Here is a 19,759-nt window from a genome sequence, read left to right as displayed (position 1 = left end):
AACAGAACAGAACAGAACAGAACAGAACAGAACAGAACAGAACAGAACAGAACAGAACAGAACAGAACAGAACAGAACAGAACAGAACAGAACAGAACAGAACAGAACAGAACAGAACAGAACAGAACAGAACAGAACAGAACAGAACAAAGAACATGCAACCTAACAACATCAATAACTCACAATGACTGAACTAAAACACAGGGCTTAAATACACAGACAACCAAGCTAAACAAGATAACAAGGGGGCGTGGTAAATAAGAAACACCTGGGAAGACTAATCAACATAACGGGAGACAGCTAAACATGAAAAGACAGGGGAACACATGACAGACAAGAACAAGACACAAAACCCACACCGTGACACAATCAGACTAACCAATGGCTCGACACAACCCGTACCGAGGGAGAGACAGGGCTTTCTCTCTGTGTAGATATAAATTAACCTACGCTTTGCATCAGCTGGGTATGGCAGGGTAAATGGCGGCTGTCATAGCCTGAATAGTCGCCCGGTAAGTTAAAAAAAGTAAAGAAATTAAGATATATGTCAATATAATTTGGAGATTTGGAGAAGATTTGGATTTGGAGAAGGCATTCGACTGTGTCCCTCGCGGCGGCCTGTGGAGGGTGCTCCAGGAGTATGGGGTCCGGGGTCCTTTGCTAAGGGCTGTCCGGTCCCTGTACGACCGAAGCAGGAGCTTGGTTCGCATTGCCGGCAGTAAGTCAGACTTCTTCCCGGTGCATGTTGGACTTCGGCAGGGCTGCCCTTTGTCGCCGGTTCTGTTCATAATTTTTATGGACAGAATTTCTAGGCGCAGCCAGGGGCTGGAGGGTGTCGGGTTTGAGGACAACACGATTTAGTCTCTGCTCTTTGCGGATGATGTTGTCGTGTTGGCCCCTTCAGACCAGGACCTTCAGCATGCAGTACGGGACGGTTTGCAGCCGAGTGTGAAGCGGCTGGGATGAGAATCAGCACCTCCAAATCCGAGGCCATGGTTCACAGTCGGAAAAGGGTGGCTTGCCCGCTTCAGGTTGGTGGAGAGTTCCTGCCTCAAGTGGAGGAGTTTAAGTATCTTGGGGTTTTGAGTGAGGGAAGGATGGAACGGGAGATTGACAGACGGATCGGTGCAGCTTCTGCAGTAATGCGGTCGATGTACCGGTCTGTCGTGGTGAAGAAAGAGCTGAGCCGCAAGACGAAGGCAAATCCTTAAATGAATGCAGAAAACAACAAGAATGAAAAATAAGTAGCCATGTATAATAAAATAATATATACATAGCCTATAAAAAAAATAGCCTATATTGTGCCCTTTATTACAAACAACATTTAGCCTATTTTAAACGCCAAACAAATTTATTTAAATCGAAATGGTCGCGCATCTCTCGTTCAGTCAAAAGTTTTCATATTTGCAATGTAACATGTGGATGCTAACTATTAATATAAAGAAGGCTTCATACTTCAAATCGAGTGTCAATATACACGTATAGGCTAATCAGCGTCTTCACAGCAAGGGAAATGTTTGGAATAACAAGTAGGACTGTGCGGCACAGCTTGCCCTTTATATTGCACAACAGACCAATTAAATTAGGCAGAATAACTTTTTATATGTTTGGTTGACTGTGTTTTATTTTGATAATGAACAGTCTGCGATATGAAGCAACGCCAGAACTGATACTATACAATGTTGTGTGAGAGCGCGATGCGCCTGCGCCATCCCTGGGATTTGTTCCACTGCTGGGAAATAACATGATACTCTGTTATTTATAGTCATACAGATCATATGACATCATTCAGAATTTTTATTTGTGTACATTCAAAATGACTACAAAATATCATGCCATTGAAAAATAAATAAAACAACATGATGCGCTGCTTTAGCGCGTCTTGGTCTCCTTTAAGATCTTTCTGGTGCACACCAAAAATGAACCAAAATACAGCGAATAGCCTTCATGGCGCGCCTACTTTTGAAAGTCACTTTGGAATAAATCACAGCGTGTTTCATGATAAAACGTGACTTACAGTCCGGAAAATAGGCTACAGTATGGGTTATAGCAAATTCAGAGCAACTGCTGGTCTACACAGAGAGAAAGCCCTGTCTAGGCTCTTCTGTTGTGTCGAGCCATTCGTTAGTCTAGTTGTTTGATGAGAAAATGAAATGTAGCCTTGTTGCAATACACGTGTTAAGTTTTGTAAGCTCCGTGCAACTGTAGCAGCGGAGCACTATTATTACTAGAATATTAGAAATCTAATACTCAAGCTGTTTTCTCATTTTATATAAAAAAAAAAAAAAACTGAACGAAAGATACATGGATTCTCTTGAACCACCACCGCGTTTTCTCATTTTTCTACTCTTAATATTAAATAAAAAAACGACTGAACGAAAGATAGGCCTACACGGATTCTCTTGAATCACCACCGCGTTTGCGGCAGAAAACTACTGCAGTGCAGCCAAAATGCTCTGTTCGACTTTTCTGAGATCCTTTACTCTTCCCTGTGAATGACCTGTCACCTACTTTCTGTAAGATCTGAATTTTCCGCGGTTTGAATTTTAGAAAACTGAATTTGAAGTTCTGAATTTTTTCTTCATCTTGAAAACTTGAATCTGTATTTTTGTAATTTCTGTATTTTTCTGCAGTCTAAGAATTCAGAACAAAAAAATTGCTGTTTGAAAATACATGTCTAAAAAATTCAGCCATGAAAACATTTCAATTCGTTAAATTTCAAATGTTCAATATTCGTTTAAAGAAATCAAATTCAGAACTATTTAAAATACCACATAAAATTTACTTTTGTTAGATTACACTTGTAAATAATTCAAATTTACACAATTCAAATTCAAATCATATTGTCATATTATAAGCTCCGTACTGTCCCATGGTTTCTCCTCCACCACAGAGGATACATTAAATTGGACATTAGGCCTTGATATTAGAGGTACTACCCTAAGGAAAGCCAAATTTTGAGCGAATGGCCCTAGATTTCTATTAATTCATGTGCATATTTGCTCTCTTTTTCTAAGCTGGCAGGGATGCACAAAGGACAAGAAATTGTAATGCGTAGTTGTAAATTGTAAGAATGCAAAAAATTCCTGTGCGCATGTGAATAGTTTCTCGAGGGTACGCAAAAGTTTCTTGTGTGCATGCAAAAGTCTGTATATATACACTACTGTGCAAAAGTCTGAGGCACTTTAGTATTTTCACCCCCAAAAAAATTGTTTTAAGCCAGTTCTATATATATTTTTGCTGTAGTGTGTCAGCTTACGTTTCCAAACATTCATTTTGCCATTTAATTGTAATAATCCAGTGAGATTTTTGTATGCTCAAGGAGTGACAAGAGCCGGTATGATCTGATCTCACCATCATTGACATGAAGAAACAGAAAAAAAAACTAAACTAAAAAGACTAAATCCAGAAGAATACAGCAATGTCTGCAAGATGCTTGAAGAAACCTTCCTGCAAAGCACACTGTGAGACGTTTTAGGCACTTGTGTAAAAATGCTGTAAAGTAAGGATGCTTTCCAAAATAATGTCATAAATAGATTTGATTTATCAATTAGCTTCTATTAACTGAATCAATATTTGGTGTGACCACCCTTTGCGTTTTATTAGCAGACCAAGCTGTTGTGGATGCTGTTCGGGTTGCAGAGAGGATGGGCCAAGAGCAGTACAAATTCTTTGTTACAGAGATGCAGGGCACGAAACCCATCACCACCCCTTTGAAAAGGAACAATCTCTCTCTTATTAAAACAGCTCCAATAAGAGGACAGTCCAAGACAAAACTCACTGAAAAATGACTATTTTCCACACTCTACATCACCTGTCAGACCCGTGATGGGAACCTAGAAAACTTCTTCAAACACAAAAATCAGGCCTACCTTCCATCACTCTCTCATGGTGGACTACGCTCTGGAAACAAGGCTGATCTGTTAAGTTGCCTAGAAAACAGTATAAGCAGTGCCTAGGGCTCCAGACAAAAAAAAAAAAAAAAAGCAATTAAGGGGCCATTGGCTCCTATAAGGGAATTCCTTTTTTTTTTAAAGTGTCCCTATTATGGTTTTTCAAATATTCCCCTTTATGCAGTGTGTAATATAGCTGTTTGTGAATGTAAACATTCTGCAAAGTTGTAAAGTCGAAAGTGCACGATAAATAAAGTTATTGTCTCCCAAAAGAAAGAATCGACTCTGAACCGAGTAAACAAGTTGTTTGTATTTCGAATCCTACTGCTTTACGTTTCTACAGTACGTCACTAGAGGAACATTTGCATAATTCCCGCCTATGTTGTATGTTGTCCGCCACGAACAACTTGACCAGCCCTCAAACTTCATTTTACTGATTTCTTGAAATATGGTCAGTACCAAGTTTATTTGGACCAGCTTGCTCTTCAGAATCACAACCTGTAAGTATGAATAATTATTGATGTATATATTTTCTACCGGATGTTCAAAATACGTAGTTTTGTGTTTTATATTGTGTAAGTTTCTGCCTAACCGGCTAACTCACGTTATTACTGTCTTACTGAAATGCTTCTGCTAATCAGTCGTGATTAGGTATCACAATTACCTAAAACTGTGTCTATTAATGCAGATTGTCTGTCGTGCTTACTCCTCTGAGTAAAGATGGAGCAAGATTCACATTAGTGCTGGGCACCGTTATTGATACCGCATATGCACTGCAATAAATTAGAAATATACACATGGGTTTGTTGATGGACATACACTTGTTAATGCTGATGGTGAGGAATTTCAGCTGCAACATCTCATAATGTTCCATAACTGAGCAGCGTATCACTGAGAAACGTCCTGCTCAAGTTGTCCTTGCGATGGAGGTTCGGGTTGAATAACTCGTTCCTCCAATGTATCATCATCGGACTTGCGCTCGGACTGTATATAATATATAAATCTTTATAGTAAGAATTTAGTAGGTTTATATTATTTTATATTATTTCATTAAGTTGCAGAGCTTGTTTTGTGGAATGAGACATGTAGATTAATATTATTTTCTTAATTTGCATGTTTTGTTTTGTGGAATGAGATATACAATGGAAATGTGAGTATTGTGTTTTTTTTTTTTTGTGCCAGTGTCGCTTAAAACATAGAAGCTGCACCAGAACTAGTCCAATTCCATGCCTTCACACAAACTGTTTGTGTTCATTCAAGTTATTTAATGCATTAAAGATGAATTTAACAAGAAATCATTCCCAACGTGTTGATGCAAACCAGACAATTATCCCTTTAACACATTAACCAAACGCCATATATGAGAACTGAGCTGGACGATGACATCACAGTTTTCTCCAGAGCGGCTATCTATCTATCTATATATATAATTTTTTTTTTTTATATATATATTTTTTATATATATAAATTAACTAAATGAATAACTTTTTTACAACAAAAATGAAACATCACTGAGCTTACTTAAACTGGACTGTAACGCTATTTTCTTCTGGAGACAAACTTTGTTGCATTATTTTTCTGTTATCTCTGTAAAGCTGCTTTGAAACAATCTGTAGTGTAAAAAGCGCTATATAAATAAATGTGACTTGACTTGATTCATATAGCAGCCAAGTCATAACTCATAAACTCCTATTCAGCAATATATGATTTGGAAACAAGAAACAAACTACAAAATAAAAGACATGAAACAAAACCCAAAACCAAACTGACATTATCTCTTTGGCGCAATCCAGAAAGTTGAAGCGCGGGTTAAATAACATGAGCACTTTACTCCATCATGTAAATGTGCCAGATATTTGACACATTTTTGTCATGTTGTTGCAAGTTTTAAAGTTGAGAGCAGAGAAATAGGCCTACACACACACTCTCTCTCTCACACACACACACACACACACACATATATAACGCATATATATATATAATACAATTATAGCTATATTTATTTGCAACAGTTGTGTTAAGACATTTCTGTCTTAAGAACAGCTGATGGACACCGTGCTGAGTTGTCATGGGAACATCCCAGGTGAAGATAATGAGGAAGTTAGGCTTTCTAAACCGTGAATTTGTAGGGCTGTGATATTCAAATGACGATTGTTTTCAGCGCCACATTTATCAACGTCCGATCATTCGTACGATGGGATTGGCTGTATTCCAGTGTTTCATGAATCACACCTGAACCCTGTTATAAGATGATTTCTGCGCTCGGATCTACGTTAGATTGATAAATGAGGCCCAATTAGTAAAGTAGACTATAAACGCAGGGCTCTTTCTGGAACTTAACAAACACTTCCTCTGAGATTCTGAAGACAACAATCTGAAAAGCAAGGTGAGTTTTTGGAATAGAAACCTACTGAATAACGTTTGCGTTGTCTTTAAAATACACTAAGATTCCACAGTGTGCAGCATTTGAGTGCAGACATTTAACTTTACCTGCTTATTCGTTTTTAGGTTGATTTTTCAAGTTCATCATGGCAATGCTGAGCAGTCTTCTGCTTCTTTTTGTTGTCTTCATGGGGAATGCAGATGGTAACTAGAACATTTAATTGTAAACTCTTGCCAGTTTAAGTGCATTATGGCAATGTACAAGATTCTATTTACTGATATTTGCATGATTAATGAAGCATTTTCAGTGTTAAAGTACACTTTTTTTTTTTTTTTTTTTTTTTTTTTTTTTTTGCATATAATCACACAAACTTGAAATAATTTAAAATAAAAACGCTAAATATTACAAAATCCCCATTTAGGTAGTGAATCCACACTTGATTTTAGAAGATGTCCACGTGGATGGCAAAGTTTTGGACGCCGGTGCTACAAGTACTTCTCTCAATCGGTTCCCTGGATCACAGCAGAGGTAATGTATTATACAACAAAGCTATTTGAACAACACCTTATATTATGTCTTTAAATAAATGGTTTGGTACAATGTATTGTGTTGATGTAAGACACTTTTGCTGCTATTGAGTTGGGATATGGGTAAGGTTAGGGACAGGTTTGATGGTTAGGTTTAAGGGTGGGTTAACACTGGGTCAACAGAGTAATCCTAGATCTAATTACAGCTGTATTAATTGCTTGCATTTAAAATCAAATGATTGATTTAAATGTTAGTACAGATTAAGTGCTCTTAATATAAGTGGGAATGTTTCTTTGTTTGCAAATTACTAATGTTTAAAGCCATTTCTGCTTTCTACTAAAAAGATTATAAGATTTTGTAATGACAAATCTGTCTCTTCAGAGAAACTGTCAATCTTTTGGTGCGAATCTCGCATCTGTGCATGATCAACCAGAGAATAATTTCCTGCTGAGTCTGTTGCGTGCTTCCACAAAAACTTGGGTTGGTGCTCATGATGGTGTACAAGTAAGTTCAATTGTGTGCCCTAAAGAAACCTATTTGTTTGTCTAAACTGAAATTTCTGCTTTAATCAAAGGCAAAGTTTCTAATGAAGATGGTTTGACTTCAAAGCTGAACTTAATTGGCTTGCGTCTGACTACAGTAGTGCACTTTTTGTATTTATTCTCTTCACTTAGGATGGAGAGTGGTTGTGGAGTGATGGAACTGTGTATGACTATACCAACTGGTGCTCTGGAGAACCTAACAATGCAGGTGGTCCTGAGAACTGTTTGGAGATCAACTGGACCTGTGAGTGCACTCATTTATTTTTATTTTTTTTAACTAATCTGCAATCCTATAATTTCATATCATACAGTAACATTAAATTACTTGTTTGGATTTCTCTATGGCTTAAGTTGAACACCACTGTAATGATCAACTGATTTCATTATTCCACCATACAGCTAACCGTTGCTGGAACGATGCATCCTGTTCAACCTCAAAGACCTATATTTGTGAGCTCCGTCAACCTGGTCCATATTGACTTTGTACTACATTTTCTGATCTTATCTTTGCAAAAATTGTTCTGAAATTCAATCTCTTAATTTTCTCTGAAACACACCTCAATTAATAAAGCATTGAATCAAGGCATGTGAATTGTGGACAATCAAATGCGTAGGCTATATTGTATAGCAAGGTTTGAGGATATGGTTCGTAGAATGGCATTTAATGATATCAGGGAAGGGGTTTAAGCAAGCGCACACAGTGGCTTCATTGACAAACACTAGAAGACATTTGTTTCCTACATTGGATTGTAAGTAACTGTTTTGTCTTATTAAAATATGCATCATGATCCTGGAATTCACCATGATCTTTATATGGTATTCTGGCTCAAGTCCAAAACCCCATGTTACTCTTTGATTTGTTGAATGTCACATGAATAATATAAATGTAGGCATATGTGAGTCTATTTTTGGAAAGAAAATATTGGTTGCAATCTACAGGGTTCCTACGCAGTTTAGAAGAGTATGGGATTTTGAGTAATTTCTAGGTATAGAAAAATATTTGCGTTTCCAGACTATTGCCCCTATTTAGTGTTCTATAATAGAAAATTAAGAATTTAATGAACGCACATTTATCATTGTGTTTTCATGGCAGCTGTTTAGTGATTGTCAAACACTAATTCAAGGTGCACTTTTTCATTATGCAAAAATGAAATGCATGGGTTTATGATATTCTTTGCACTGTATTACAGAGCCACTAAAAGGATCTTTGCAAAACTAAATATGCAGACTTTCGTGTGCGTATGAGAACATTAAACTTAGCATAGACAATGCACACTGAGCCACCTATTGCACCATCAGCCCATTTCATGGTGTGGTTTCTTGGCCGCCATAGTGTGTTAAAACAGTCTTTTGATAGACCCTTAAATTTGGCAAATAGGACAATGCACACAACCATATTGTGCCATGGTTTCTCCTCCACCACAGAGGATACATTAAATTGGACATTAGGCCTTGATATTAGAGGTACTACCCTAAGGAAAGCCAAATTTTGAGCGAATGGGCCTAGATTTCTATTAATTCATGTGCATATTTGCTCTTTTTCTTCATAGTAAGCTGGCAGGGATGCACAAAGGACATAGACTATAGTATATAAAACTAGAAATTGTGAAAAATCCTGTGCGCATGTGAATAGTTTCTCGAGGGCACGAAAAAGTTTCTTGTGTGCATGCAAAAGTCTGTATTTATACAATACTGTGCAAAAGTCTAAGGCACTTTAGTATTTTCACCCCCCAAAAATTGTTTTAAGCCAGTTATTTATATATTTTACTGTAGTGTGTCAGCTTACGTTTCCAAACATTCATTTTGCCATTTAATTGTAATAATCCAGTGAGATTTTTGTATGCTCAAGGAGTGACAAGAGCCGCTATGATCTGATCTCACCATCATTGACATGAAGAAACAGAAAAAAACTGAGACAGACTAAATCCAGAAGAACTACAGCAATGTCTCCAAGATGCTTAAAGAAACCTTCCTGCAAAGCTACATCACTGTGAGACGTTTTAGGCACTTGTGTAAAAATGCTGTAAAGTAAGGATGCTTTCCAAAATAATGTCATAAATAGATTTGATTTATCAATTAGCTTCTATTAACTGAATCAAATCAATATTTGGTGTGACCACCCTTTGCGTTTAAAACAGCTGTTGTCCAGGTACACTTGCAGTGTAGCTTTGTAGGAAAGTTTCTTCAAGTTTCTTGGAGACGTTGCCACAGTTCTTCTGGATTTAGTAGTTTTTTTCTGTTTCTTCATGTAATCCCAGATGGACTTGATGGAGGTGAGATCAGATCTTCGTGTGGAGCACTGGCTGTTGTCAGACTCCTTATGCATATAAAAATCTCACTGGATTATTACAATGGCAAAATAAATCTTTGGAAATGTAAACTGATATTTCCTACTGACACTACAGCAAAGGATTTAAAAAACTTAAAGGTCTTAAAAACAGTTTTAGGGGGTTAAAATACTAATTTTCTCATAATATACATTGTACATCACCATATTTTTCAATGATTCTCAAACTGATCGTCCGATGATTCAGTCTCTTTAAATCCTTCCTTTCCGCTGCCTGCTCTGCACTGATTGGCCAGACGGCCCAGTCTGTTGTGATTGGTCGACCACTTACAGCGCCTGTCGGAAGCTAAACACACATTACCATAAATTAACTTCAGCTCAGGAGGCTTCCTCAGTCCTCAGCGATTACACACTGTAAAGAAGTGTAAACCTCATTTAGTTTAGAAGCATTCGTCAAAAGCTTATACTGCTGTTGTATTGCTATGGTAATTTAACCAGACTTTTCACATCCTCATCCTTTGAAAGGGTTTACAAAGAGAATTTGCTTTTGCAGAGCAGAAAACAGCGTCCACTCGACATACACAACACAAACCAGCTACAGCGTTTGAGGGCGGGCCAAGTTGTTTGCGGGCGGACAACATAAAACGTAGGTGGGCATTAGGCAAATGTGTTACCCAGTGACGTGTAGCCGTCATGGAAGCACGATTCGAATTCCTGACGACTCGTTTAGGCGGTTCAGAGTCGATTCAACTTTATTTATCGCATGCTCTTTCGTCTTCATAACTTTGCAGAAAGCTGTATTACACATTGCATGAAAGAGAATATTCGAAAAAGCATAATAGGGGGCACTTTAAATATGGTCTGCAAATATACAGAGAGGTTTGGAAATTTGAGTCTGGAAAAGTATGGAATTTTGAAATGGAAAATGTGTAGGAACCCTGAATCTAGGGCTCCCCCCACCTTCCAGCTTCATGAGGTCCCCTGTGGGTCCCTAATGCTAAATGCCCCGTTCTAAACTATAAGGTCGGTCGCCCTAAAATCAAACCAGGTAAAACATGACCAGCGCATATGAAGAGGTTAAGAGAACCTAAAATATAGTAAGATGGCATTCAACTTAAACGTACAATATGTCATTTTTTTCGCCGCTAGGGGTCGCTAACCTCTTACAATAACAAAGGTATAGTTTGATGACGCAACATTTGCCAAGAATTATGGATCTTGTCGTCAGTGTCAAGCCGACCGATCTAATAATGTTTATGGATGAGTAAATACATCGATGTTTTTATCATGACTGTGATATGAAGCAGGTCGGGTTTGGTAAGAGACAGCTATCAGCTCTACACGCGACGCGAGTCCCACGGATATAAAAGGAATATGGACATTTCACTCTACCACACTACACGCAAGTGCAGAATTACTACTCACAGGTCAGTTTATTAGACAAATTAAACTTGTGAGGTAACCCATCGCTGTTTCACTTGGTCTAACATTACACTATCACACTAAACTGCATTTGAATGTGTTGAAATTTATGTGTTAGTTTGTCTGTATGAGACTAGCAGTAAGCTAGATCAACATTAGAATAACATACAGATCATATTCTAACATTTTATCATTGTTGAACTATATAACATTGATTAGTTTTATGTAAATGTGCTCACCTGTTTAATAAAGTACATGTAGGAGCGGTCGAAGTCTCGGACGTGGAGCTCACGGTATCTCGAAAACACCGCGCTGATATTGATTCTCGTTTTAGTTCTCCTTTTTTATCCAAAGTCTGCTTGCCATGGTCCATAATGTTTGAACGAAACAACAACAGCGTGCAGATAGACATTACGAACTACACAGTTGTCCACGCCTGTCGCCTTGGTTACTATCAGAGGGCTCTGGTTACTATGGCAGTATGAGCGGAAACCAGGGAGAACGCGGATATGACGCCATTGACGGCGACAAAACGGAAATAAAGAAACGGTACGTGTCTTCGAATTAAATTACAAATTTCTCCTGGTTTGAAAGTGGTTGGAAACAGTCGGGATAATTTAAGTACACAACTAAAAAAAATATATAACATAGATATAGTGATTTTAGCTATTTTTAAAGCAAAAAATTTACATATTGTACCTTTAACAGTATAACAAGGGCTTAGACAGTCACACTGACACGCGTTTTAATTCTTCAGCTGCAGTCACGGTTTCAATTTCAAATGTCATTATTTGCAGCTAAAAAGTCCATAACTAGGCTATTTTTTATGTATGATGTGCCATTCTAACCTTTAAAACTTTGCATTTGCATGAACTGTTGTTTAAACTAATGTTCAATGTTTTTAGAAGTGAAACTACAACCACACTTTTTAATAAATAGCCTATATCAGCTCAAAATGGTACATTTGTATTTTAGTCCAGGTGATGTGACATCGCAAAAACGTGTTGTGGCGGCCATTTTACTTTCCGCCTTGACCAAATTTAGTATTTTGTATCATATCTCCCGATTCAAACATGATAACATGTCAAATGTGATGTCTACCCCTATGTTTTGATGGTGAATGATAACAATGATACCATATACAGCATCATAAACCGTTCAGGTGAGTAGTTAATGGTTAATTCAGTGACATTGTGAGACGGATTACAATGAAATCACAGAATCTGAGAAGATGCAGAATGAAATTAAGCATTTTTCATGTACTCTTAATTAACAATCGCAAGCGCATGAGCAAAACAATGCTACAATGAAGGGAGATTGAGGAGCAGTTGGTCTGATGCAAAAGCAGGATTCCCTCTGTCGCTGGACTGTGCTGGACCAGAAGTGTCTCGTCTAATTGATGAGTTTGAAAATGCCATGGAGTTCAGCAATAAGGGTGTCTCTGAAAACAGACATCATGAATAGGCCAAAAATAGTTTGACGTGATTGAGGAAATGGGAACCCCTTCGCAGAGGACAGCAACAACCTTCTGAAGCTGGACTCAAGAGAATTAGCAGACCAAGAGCAGTACAAACTCTTTGTTACAGAGATGCAGGGCACGAAACCCATCACCACCCCTTTGAAAAGGAACAAGCTCTCTCTTATTAAAACAGCTCCAATAAGAGGACAGTCCAAGACAAAACTCACTGAAAAATTACTGTTTTCCACACTCTACATCATCTGTCAGACCCGTGATGGGAACCTAGAAAACTTCTTCAGACACGAAAATCAGGCCTACCTTCCATCACTCTCTCATGGTGGACTACGCTCTGGAAACAAGGCTGATCTGTGTAACAATATTAGCTCAAAGGGGAAATATTAATAATAACTCATAATTACCAATTATGATTAATTATTCATATTTGGGTCAGTTAATTAGATTAACTTGAGGTAGCTAAATCAATATTACAATCAATTAATCAGTTCCAACGAACTCTTTTGATTATTCATTTATTCTAAGAAAAGTGTATCTTTCATGGCCACCGAAAAATAATTATTTCTTAACATGTACAGCACTTAGAGCATGTAACAAGATCAAGATCGTAAAATGGACTTTGTTGCAAGCAGAGGATCAGAAACCATATTGTGCACAAGTTTTATTAACTAACTAACTCACAAACATAACTAAAACTAAACAAGCATACATACATTCATACATACATACATGCATAGGTAAAATGTTGAGTGATATGGAACCGGAAACAGGAAATGGAACTATGGCAAAGGTCTATTTAACTATGAAAAGAACCATCAGCTTATCATTTTCAGAGCACATCATTAAATTGATACTTGCATGGTCTGTGCAGTCTACAAATCTTGAAGTGGTTGAAAATTGAGTTCGTTGTAAGTGTCAAATTTCACTGTATAAGTTGCAATCGTTTTCTTCTCTGCTGGATGGAGAAGATATGATGAACTTGCATGGTGGTTTCGACGCTGTTGTGGTTGAGAGAGAGTCTTCTCTCTCCTGAGTGAGCACATGGCTGTTGTGATTTGAAGCCTGCAGCCCGGGGGCCTGATGAGGCCACGCTGGACAGAATGGCATCCTGAATGTAGCAAGAAGGCCAAGAGTTGATCGTTGCCCATTCAGTGATGGTAAGGTTGTAGTTTTCTGGATTGAAGAAAAGGCAGTCTGACTCCCTTTGGAAGCATGAAGGCATAGCAGGTGGTGCTCAGGCCTGCTGGGGCCCTTGGGAAGAAGCAGAGGCCAGAGAGAAGAGCTAAGAGAGGGCGGTCACTGTGGACTGTCTCTAATAAAGCCTGAGAAAGGCCCCACCTCTCCGGGTTTGCTTGACCAATGAGAAGGGTGGACTTTCTGGCGGGAGTTTCTTCTGTGGGGAAGATTTATGACGCAATCTCAAGTGTGGTTAGACATCTGCCTTACCTCTTTTCTGTTCATTAATGCTCAGATAGATACAACAAACCCACAATGCATTCTAAGAGAAGGTCATTAAATGAGGATTAATTAGATAGGAGACATGATACAGGTAAGGTTACATTGACCGTTGGTTGGTTGTATAATAAAATACATACCATAGTATATACATAATAGTACACAAGACAGTCAATCATTCACACAGTTTCTGGGATGCATGTTCCTTTATAGATCAGTTCGTCTATGATTAATGAACCAAAGTCTGTATTAAAGATTGTTTCTGTCTTCCCATTGTCTCTCTCTTGAGCATGTGGTCACATTCTTTTACACCCATAAAACCAACTTATCTGATCGTGGTAGGACCTTCTTGCCCTGTTTGGGGGATGGGACCACAGATCCCAGAGTGAAGTTTAAAGTTTTTTTGGTACATATACCAAATAATTGTGTCTGATTTGTCTCAGTCGTTACATCTGTTAAGTTGCCTAGAAAACATTATAAGCAGTGCCTAGGGCTCCAGACAAAAAATAAAATAAAAATAAAATCAATTAAAGGGCCATTGGCTCCTATAAGGGAATTTTTTTTTTTAAAGTGGTGTCCCTATTATGGTTTTTCAAATATTCCCCTTTATGCAGTGTGTAATATAGCTGTTTGTGAATGTAAACATTCTGCAAAGTTGTAAAGTCGAAAGTGCACGATAAATAAAGTTATTGTCTCCCAAAAGAAAGAATCGACTCTGAACCGAGTAAACAAGTTGTTTGTATTTCGAATCCTACTGCTTTACGGTTCTACAGTACGTCACTAGAAAAAACATTTGCATAATGCCCGCCTATGTTGTATGTTGTCCGCCACGAACAACTTGACCAGCCCTCAAACTTCATTTTACTGATTTCAACGCGGGATTTGCAAAACGCTTGCTCTTGAAATATGGGTCAGAACCAAGTTTGCAGGTATACAACCTGTAAGTATGAATAATTATTGATGTATATATTTTCTACCGGATGTTCAAAATATGTAGTTTTGTGTTTTATATTGTGTACGTTTCTGGCTAACCAGCTAACTCACGTTATTACTGTCTTACTGAAATGCTTCTGCTAATCAGTCATGATTAGGTATCACAATTACCTAAAACTGTGTCTATTAATGCAGATTGTCTGTCGTTCTTACTCCTCTGAGTAAAGATGGAGCAAGATTCACATTAGTGCTGGGCACCGTTATTGATACCGCATATGCACTGCAATAAATTAGAAATATGCACATGGGTTTGTTGATGGACATACACTTGTTAATGCTGATGGTGAGGAATTACAGCTGCAACATCTCATAATGTTCCATAACTGAGCAGCGTATCACTGAGAAACGTCCTGCTCAAGTTGTCCTTGCGATGGAGGTTCGGGTTGAATAACTCGTTCCTCCAATGTATCATCATCGGACTTGCACTCGGACTGTATATAATATATAAATCTTTATAGTAAGAATTTAGTAGGTTTTATATTATTTTATATTATTTCATTAAGTTGCAGAGCTTGTTTTGTGGAATGAGACATGTAGATTAATATTATTTTCTTAATTTGCATGTTTTGTTTTGTGGAATGAGATATACAATGGAAATGTGAGTATTGGGGTTTTTTTTGTGGCAGTGTCGCTTAAAACATGGAAGCTGCACCAGAACTAGTCCAATTCCATGCCTTCACACAAACTGTTTGTGTTCATTCAAATTTAATTTGATTAATTATTTAATGCATTAAAGATGAATTTAACAAGAAATCATTCCCAACATGTTGATGCAAACCAGACAATTATCCCTTTAACACATTAACCAAAAGCCATATATGAGAACTGAGCTGGACGATGACATCACGGTTTTCTCCAGAGCGGCTATATATATATATTAACTAAATTAATAACTTTTTTACAACAAAAATGAAACATCACTGAGCTCACTTAAACTGGACTGTAACGCTATTTTCTTCTGGAAACAAACTTTGTTGCATTATTTTCCTGTTATCTCTGTAAAGCTGCTTTGAAACAATCTGTATTGTAAAAAGCGCTATATAAATAAATGTGACTTGACTTGATTCATATAGCAGCCTAGTCATAACTCATAAACTCCTATTCAGCAATATATGATTTGGAAACAAGAAACAAACTACAAAATAAAAGACATGAAACAAAACCCAAAACCAAACTGACATTATCTCTTTGGCGCAATCCAGAAAGTTGAAGCGCGGGTTAATTAACATGAGCACTTTACTCCATCATGTGAATGTGCCAGATATTTGACACATTTTTGTCATGTTGTTGCAAGTTTTAAAGTTGAGAGCAGAGAAATAGGCCTACACACTCTCTCTCTCACACACACACACACACACAAACACATATATAACGCAAATATATATAATACAATTATGGCTATATTTATTTGCAACAGTTGTGTTAAGACATTTCTGTCTTAAGAACAGCTGATGGACACCGTGCTGAGTTGTCATGGGAACATCCCAGGTGAAGATAATGAGGAAGTTAGGGTTTCTAAACCGTGAATTTTTAGGGCCGTGATATTCAAATGACGATTGTTTTCAGCGCCACATTTATCAACATCCGATCATTCGTACGATGGGATTGGCTGTATTCCAGTGTTTCATGAATCACACCTGAACCCTGTCTTAAGATGATTTCTGCGCTCGGATCTACGTTAGATTGATAAATGAGGCCCAATTAGTAAAGTAGACTATAAACGCAGGGCTCTTTCTGGAACTTAACAAACACTTCCTCTGAGATTCTGAAGACAACGATCTGAAAAGCAAGGTGAGTTTTTGGAACAGAAACCTACTGAATAACATTTGCGTTGTCTTTAAAATACACTAAGATTCCACAGCGTGCAGCATTTGAGTGCAGACATTTAACTTTACCTGCTTATTCATTTTTAGGTTGATTTTTCAAGTTCATCATGGCAATGCTGAGCAGTCTTCTGCTTCTTTTTGTTGTCTTCTCCATGGGGAATGCAGATGGTAACTAGAACATTTAATTGTAAAAACTCTTGCCAGTTTAAGTGCATTATGGGAATGTACAAGATTCTATTTACTGATATTTGCATGATTAATGAAGCATTTTCAGTGTTGAAGTTTCAGTGTTTTTTTCAGATAATCACACAAACTTGAAATAATTTAAAATAAAAATTCTAAATATTACAAAATCCCCATTTAGGTAGTGAATCCACACTTGATTTTAGAAGATGTCCACGTGGATGGCAAAATTTTGGACGCCGGTGCTACAAGTACTTCTCTCAATCGGTTCCCTGGATCACAGCAGAGGTAATGTATTATACAACAAAGCTATTTGAACAACACCTTATATTATGTCTTTAAATAAATGGTTTGGTACAATGTATTGTGTTGTTGTAAGACACTTTTGCTGCTATTGAGTAGGGATATGGGTAAGGTTAGGGACAGGTTTGATGGTTAGGTTTAAGGGTGGGTTAACACTGGGTCAACAGAGTAATCCTAGATCTAATTACAGCTGTATTAATTGCTTGCATTTAAAATCAAATGATTGATTTAAATGTTAGTACAGATTAAGTGCTCTTAATATAAGTGGGAATGTTTCTTTGTTTGCAAATTACTAATGTTTAAAGCCATTTCTGCTTTCTACTAAAAAGATTATAAGATTTTGTAATGACAAATCTGTCTCTTCAGAGAAACTGTCAATCTTTTGGTGCGAATCTCGCATCTGTGCATGATCAACCAGAGAATAATTTCCTGCTGAGTCTGTTGCGTGCTTCCACAAAAACTTGGGTTGGTGCTCATGATGGTGTACAAGTAAGTTCAATTGTGTGCCCTAAAGAAACCTATTTGTTTGTCTAAACTGAAATTTCTGCTTTAATCAAAGGCAAAGTTTCTAATGAAGATGGTTTGACTTCAAAGCTGAACTTAATTGGCTTGCGTCTGACTACAGTAGTGCACTTTTTGTACTCATTCTCTTCACTTAGGACGGAGAGTGGTTGTGGAGTGATGGAACTGTGTATGACTATACCAACTGGTGCTCTGGAGAACCTAACAATGCAGGTGGTCCTGAGAACTGTTTGGAGATCAACTGGACCTGTGAGTGCACTCATTTATTTTTTATTTTTTTAACTAATCTGCAATCCTATAATTTCATATCATACAGTAACATTAAATGCCTTGTTTGGATTTCTCTATGCCTTAAGTTGAACACCACTGTAATGATCAACTGATTTCATTATTCCACCATACAGCTAACCGTTGCTGGAACGATGCATCCTGTTCAACCTCAAAGACCTATATTTGTGAGATCCGTCAACCTGGTCCATATTGACTTTGTACTACATTTTCTGATCTTATCTTTGCAAAAAAATTTCTGAAATTCAATCTCTTAATTTTCTCTGAAACACTCCTCAATTAATAAAGCATTGAATCAAGGCATGTGAATTGTGGACAATCAAATAAATGTGTATATTGTATAGCAAGGTTTGAGGATATGGTTTGTAGAATGACAAAACACTAGAAGACATTTGTTTCCTACATTGGACTGTATGTAACTCTTTGTTTTGTCTTATTAAAATATGCATCATGATCCTGGAATTCACCATGGTCTTTACATGGTATTCTGGCTCAAGTTCAAAACCCCATGTTACTCTTTGATTTGAACATCACGTGAATAATGTAAACGTAGGCATATGTGAGTCTATTTTTGGAAAGAAAATATTGGTTGCAATCTACAGGGTTCCTGCGCAGTTTAGAAAAGTATGGGATTTTAATTAAGTATGGAAAAATATTTGCCTTTCCAGACTATTGCCCCTATTTAGTGTTCTATAATAGAAAATTAAGAATTAATTTATCATTGTGTTTTCATGGCAGCTGTTTAGTGATTGTCAAGCACAAATTAATTCAAGGTGCACTTTTTCATTATGCAAAAATGAAATGCATGGGTTTCTTATGATATTCTTTGCACTGTATTACAGAGCCACTAAAAGGATCTTTGCAAAACTAAATATGCAGAATTTTGGACTTTTAGTGAAGTTAACACTAACTTCTAATTCACTAACTTACTGATTTATTCACTCTTCGCTCAAAGCACATGAATAAGAAATAGAGTCTCCGCCCACCTAAAACTCCGCAACGCATGAGAATACACATGTGCAGTGGTAGCCTATAGCTACAGATTTAAATCTTGGTAAATAGACGTATCAAAACTATGTTTTAAATTTTTTATTTAGGCTAATTTAGTTATTAATTCACTATTAGATATTTCTAGCCTAATATTTTCAAGCATCTGTCCACACACACTCATGGATGAACGTCTTAACTTTTACGACATCACAGAGAGAGAGCATCACTTTGTACCATGCTGTGTTATGCCTAGATAACGAGAAATTATCTCTTGTGAACTCTGAATGGCATTGTGAGCTTTGGGTGATTCTGTAAACTGAAAAAATTGTTGGCCATGGTAATCTTTAATCAAAGTCTGAAAAGCGGCTTCCGGTCTGGAAATGGCGTTTCTTTTCTGATGACGTCAGTTTGACGGCTTAACCACTCCTTAAACCGTCTGCTATGAGCAGAGATGGAGAGGAGGAGCGCTAAAGTAAAACCCTGCCCTCTGTTCAATATTCCCTTTCACTTGGAAATACGTCACAACACTGGAGAAAAGTCGTTTTGCAACTTCCGGTTCACGGGGACTTTAAAAAACATTAATACAACTCTTTGCTTTACAAAAACTGTAATTACACTAAAACAAGACAAAAATTTCATTTACCCCTACAGTAGTCATATAGTTATTTCT

General features: G+C 37.4%; 2 protein-coding genes across 2 annotated transcripts; both read left to right on the top strand.

The window, feature by feature from the left end:
* The first annotated feature begins 6,028 nt into the window (after positions 1 to 6,028).
* LOC311285257 (ladderlectin-like) lies at positions 6,029 to 7,932 on the top strand. The gene is made up of 6 exons (XM_084400833.1): positions 6,029 to 6,279; positions 6,402 to 6,479; positions 6,698 to 6,804; positions 7,186 to 7,308; positions 7,479 to 7,590; positions 7,746 to 7,932. Exons 2-6 carry the CDS (start codon positions 6,422 to 6,424, stop codon positions 7,823 to 7,825), a joined length of 480 nt encoding a protein of 159 aa, XP_084256959.1. The 5' UTR covers positions 6,029 to 6,279; positions 6,402 to 6,421; the 3' UTR covers positions 7,826 to 7,932.
* Positions 7,933 to 16,442: 8,510 nt separating this feature from the next.
* LOC311286498 (ladderlectin-like) lies at positions 16,443 to 18,688 on the top strand. The gene is made up of 6 exons (XM_084402715.1): positions 16,443 to 16,768; positions 16,891 to 16,971; positions 17,168 to 17,274; positions 17,656 to 17,778; positions 17,949 to 18,060; positions 18,216 to 18,688. The coding sequence occupies exons 2-6, from the start codon at positions 16,911 to 16,913 to the stop codon at positions 18,293 to 18,295; spliced, it is 483 nt and encodes a 160-aa protein (XP_084258841.1). The 5' UTR covers positions 16,443 to 16,768; positions 16,891 to 16,910; the 3' UTR covers positions 18,296 to 18,688.
* Positions 18,689 to 19,759: the final 1,071 nt, after the last annotated feature.

The sequence above is a fragment of the Rutilus rutilus genome, assembly GCF_951802725.1.
Source record: "Rutilus rutilus genome assembly, chromosome: 2".
Taxonomy (NCBI): domain Eukaryota; kingdom Metazoa; phylum Chordata; class Actinopteri; order Cypriniformes; family Leuciscidae; genus Rutilus; species Rutilus rutilus.
Note: the sequence above shows the minus strand (reverse complement) of the source record. Positions and strands in the feature narration are given on the sequence as shown.